We start from the raw sequence: 4,433 nt of genomic DNA on the forward strand, positions 1-4,433 counted from the left end.
CTGCACACTATTTAATCCCTGTTCTGAACACAGAATTATTAATTACCTTATGGGTGTCTCATGGCACTCATCACTGAGTGCTATACAAATAGCAATTATCTTCACAACACCCCTGTGAGGTGCAGGGTTGGTATTATCTCCATCTCTGAAATAGGGATGCTAAAGGACAGAGATAATGTCAAAAGTTTACAGTAATATTGATTGCCCAATCTGATTTTTCAGAATATTTAGCATTGTATCACACTTTATATGTTCAAAGCACAGTTCCCCATTGACTTCACTTGCAGTTGTGAGTGCTCAGCATTTCTGCTAAACTGACCCCAGGGTCTCAAGTTGGGCACTCATAGAATGAGGAACAAACAGTTAGTCACCACCTGTGAAAAGGTTGGCTTACGTGACCTGCCCAGAATCATACAGGAACTCTGTGGCAGAGGCAGGGATAGATTCCGGCTCTCCAAATCAGCATTCAGTTGCCTTAACCATGAGACCATTCTTTTTCTACATGCAACGCCCTGCCTCAGTCACTAGCACCTTCCAGCTTCTTAAGAGAAGAGACAAGGGTGCTACAGACAACAGCCCCCCTTCATTACACAGTCTTGATTATTTGCCAGAGCAGGTCCATTCTGTGCACTGAATGAGGCAGGGGTTCTTTGGAAAGTCACCATGTAATTAATGATAGTGTCATTAAGTCTCAAGGGACTGAATTGGGGTTGCAAAAGCAGCCTTAATTCTGGCATTTCCTAACTTTTGAGTTCTTATCTTTGAAGCCTCATTGTCCTTTTAATATACGTGTGTGTGTGTGTGTGTGTGTGTGTGTGTGTGTGTGTGTATAAAATATATAAAATAAAGGGTGCTTGCATGTGAATATAAAATCATATATATAGTGTGTATGGATGTGTTTGTATAAAGTCGAATACCTCCCTGTAGCGACGTGACGACTCACCGGTGCGGCACCTCCTGCTGGTCATCTTGGGAATTGGCTCTTTCCAGCCTTTGGAGCGCCCTCTGCAGGCTGGTGTCTCGCCTGCCGCTGGCATCCGTGTCCCTCCCAGACCCTGGTGCCCTTTACCCTGCGATTCTGCCCCAGCAGTATCCCCACACTCTGGGTCTCCCCTCCCTGGGGAACCCCATCCCTCTAAACCCACCTTGCCTCAGTGGCCGCTGCCAGTCATCATCTAGCCCCCGCTCACTGGGGCATACTGCAGTCTGTAAAGGCCACTCATCATTGGCAACGAGGTTAGGACCTGCTGCGTTTGCCTATCCTCAGGCTTCCCCTCTACAGCCCCAGTACCTTCTTGGGCCTTTACCAAGGCCTGCAGCCTGGTGGTTTACCAGACTGGAGCTCCCCAGCTCCCTGTGCCCTTCCCCAGCACTGCTCTTCTTCAGGTATCTTGCTCCCAGGCAGCTAGCCCTTCCCTCTCCAGGGCTGCTTTTACTATTGGCTCCCCAGGACTGATTTAACCCTTTCAGGGCCAGAGCAGGGTGACCACCCCACTACACTCCCTCAAAAACAAGAACTGAGGAGGAGAAGGGTGGCTGACCGTGTTATAAGCATGAGTTTCCAATTTTCTTATATGTTTGCTTGCAGAGGAGTTTCTGGAGGCTTTGGTTCATGGCTGATTGGAGTCAATAGCTTCAGCAGGGATGTGTCAATCGGAGGCGGATTATGGTTTTGAGGGGTCCTGGGCTAGAACAAGTGGGAGCCACTCCCTACCCCTTCTGCCTCCAGTACACCCCTACCCCCCCGGTGCTCCTGCCAGAGAGCAGGGTGGGGCACCGGGGCTTGCCCCACTCCGCCTGGCACTCCTGCCAATCGGAGTGTGGGTGCACCCCAGTTGGCCAGGGGCCCTGGCCAGGGCCTCATTGGCCAAGGGGCTAATCCACCACTGGTGTCAATGCTGCAGAAAAGAACCCCACATCAACAAGTCTCAGAGCCTGGGTCACCTGACTCAGGCTCATGCTATGGGTCTTGCAATAGCAAGGTAGATGCTCCCACTCAGGCTGGAGCCTGGGCTCTGAGACCTGGTGAGGGGGATAAGTCTCAGAGCCCAGGCGCCAGCATGAGCGGCAACGCCTACGCTGCTATTTTGAGACCTGTGAGGTGACTTGCTACGGTGGTGTATTTTGTTTTTTGTGCAGATGTTTCCAGTATGTTACTGCACTTTGTACTTGCCACTTAAGGTGAAATTGATACCTCGTCCAGTAAGAGAGAGCGCAGTACCACTCCCCTCCACGGGTGTTGCATTGTAAGCACACTTCAAAAGAATTTAGTTTGTAAATGGATTATAGATCATTTTAAGGTGGCCAGTGATGTGGGCCTAGAAGGGTGCTGGGTCTGTCTTAAGTAGGGCAGCAGACAGTGAGTCACAGTACTCAGGTTTCAGAGTAGCAGCCGTGTTAGTTTGTATTCGCAAAAAGAAAAGGAGTACTTGTAGCACCTTAGAGACTAACCAATTTATTTGAGCATAGTCTCTAAGGTGCCCAAGTACTCCTTTTCTTTTTACAGTACTCAGAGTTACTCAACGCAAGTTTCTGCTTCAGAGACAGACTTAGGCAGGCTCTTGGTTGTATCTTCAGGAGGGATTCAGGCATCCCTGTTGAAGGTGGCCAGTTCTGGTTAATTCTTTCAGATAGGCCTGACATCCATACATGTGATGCTAGACTCCCAAGCACAAAAGTGACAGCGGTATACTTTAACTTACATCTTTTGGTGGCTTTCACAAAGATTTACAATCTCATTTTGATAGTAAGAGTCAAAAATGAAGTAGCTCCAGAGAAGGAAAGCAAAGGAAAATGAATTGTAGCTTCAAGTTTCATTTGCAGTTACTAATAGAACAAATGGAAGAATGATACAACATCCCACCACAGGTAGATGTCATAGTAAATAATAAATACTTGTATTTATGTAGTGCCTTTCACCCAAGGTACTGAAAGCACTTCACATACACAAAGCCTAACAACAATCCTTAGGCACAGAAGTTAAGTGTTTTGTACAAATGTTGCTCCATTTCCTTGAGGAAGCTGGGAATATAACTCAAGAGTTACTTCACAGTCCACTGCTCGAACTACTAAGTACCCTCTGATTTTTCTGACAAGTAGGGGACAAATTTAGAAAATATATTTTTGGGGAGATTTCCTAAATCAAGTGCCAGCTGTAATAATTGGGCTTTTTTTCCCCTCTCAAGTTTGGTGTGTGTTTGCTGTTGAACAATTTGTGTTTGATTAAATTTGTGAGCCAGACTTAATAGTCAAATAATGTCATGGGTAGAATGAAAATAATGCCTTTTCAAACTTATTCACCATTTCTTTGGATGGAATGTTCACTAATGACACAAAATTCTTTTGAAAGTCTGAAATAACAAATGCGCTACGTAAGAAACAGAACACATGCGTTTATATCTTTTTGAGGCCATTTCAGTAGAGGATTTTAACAGTAATAATTACACTTATCACTTGTTCAAAATGTACTGCCATAGAGCCTGGGGAATTGAGAGGCAGTGAGTGGGACATTTCCATACTGTGAAAGGTCTGTACTTCTGGTGGCTCTCCTAGAACTTTGTTTTTAGGGGTGAATTCCCTGCCAATTTCATTGAGTCTGAAGATGACTCATCCTCTTCTTTTCCCCACTTACTTACTATTGCTTTTCCATGTAAAAGGTTGCTGTAATTGCTATAGGAATTTTATGCAGTTATGAATGTGTGATAAGTAGCCTACAAGACTGTGAATGTAAGAAAAGGTGATCCAGAGGCAGTGTCCCACAATTAAGTTATGGTCTGTGCTATGACTAAATTGGAGAACCAGTGTTCTTACATGTAGTTTTTTGTATTATGCTTAAAACGTTGGCATATTGTAGCACACCTCTTTGTCCTAGGTTCCCACCCCCTTTTTTAACAGAAATACACATAACATAATTTACAATGATGGTCCTTTAGTTAAGCATTTAATGAATCATTTTAACGTTGGTAAACATTTTGAATCATCATTTGGTTAATAACGTGATATTTGGTTTATTTTATTGTCTTAGACACACAGAACTTTAGTGTATTTTTGTGTAATGTAAACCTTTCACATTTTAATTGATTTTAGTTTAAGCAGAGCTATGAATGGCAGAGAGAGGAGTGCAGTGTTGTGTGGATTGCATATTTCTCCTGCCTTTCAATTGTCTCATAACCAAAACATTCTTTGTTTCACAGACAAATAGAGAGGCACCTGATTGGTACAGGAAACTGAAGCAGAAAAAAGCACCATGACATTTTTCCAGGGATTTTCAATATAAATAATCAGTTTGGCAGTTTTTTCTGTGAAGAAAGAAATTGTATTCATAATCATGTTCTTAGTACCACACAAATAAATAATGGGTTTGTTTTATACCTATGTTTATACATTGTAACATTACCATTAAACATCTAATGAAAAAATGTGTGCAGTACTTG

General features: G+C 43.7%; 1 protein-coding gene and 1 long non-coding RNA gene across 3 annotated transcripts in view; one reads left to right on the forward strand and one right to left on the reverse strand.

Annotated features, from left to right (window-relative positions):
- Positions 1–1,057, reverse strand: part of LOC141992643 (uncharacterized) — a 39,429-nt gene extending 38,372 nt beyond the window's left edge. Inside the window, exon 1 of the long non-coding RNA XR_012640626.1 lies at positions 944–1,057. This is a non-coding gene — a long non-coding RNA (uncharacterized LOC141992643). The remainder of the gene's footprint in view (positions 1–943) is intronic.
- Positions 1–4,324, forward strand: part of PIBF1 (progesterone immunomodulatory binding factor 1) — a 165,147-nt gene extending 160,823 nt beyond the window's left edge. For both annotated transcript variants that reach the window (XM_074961959.1, XM_074961967.1), the window contains exon 18: positions 4,194–4,324. In XM_074961959.1, coding sequence (XP_074818060.1) covers positions 4,194–4,250 — 57 coding nt within the window. In that variant the 3' untranslated portion in view covers positions 4,251–4,324. The remainder of the gene's footprint in view (positions 1–4,193) is intronic.
- Positions 4,325–4,433: the final 109 nt, after the last annotated feature.

This window comes from Natator depressus, chromosome 1 (assembly GCF_965152275.1).
Source record: "Natator depressus isolate rNatDep1 chromosome 1, rNatDep2.hap1, whole genome shotgun sequence".
Taxonomy (NCBI): Eukaryota; Metazoa; Chordata; order Testudines; family Cheloniidae; genus Natator; species Natator depressus.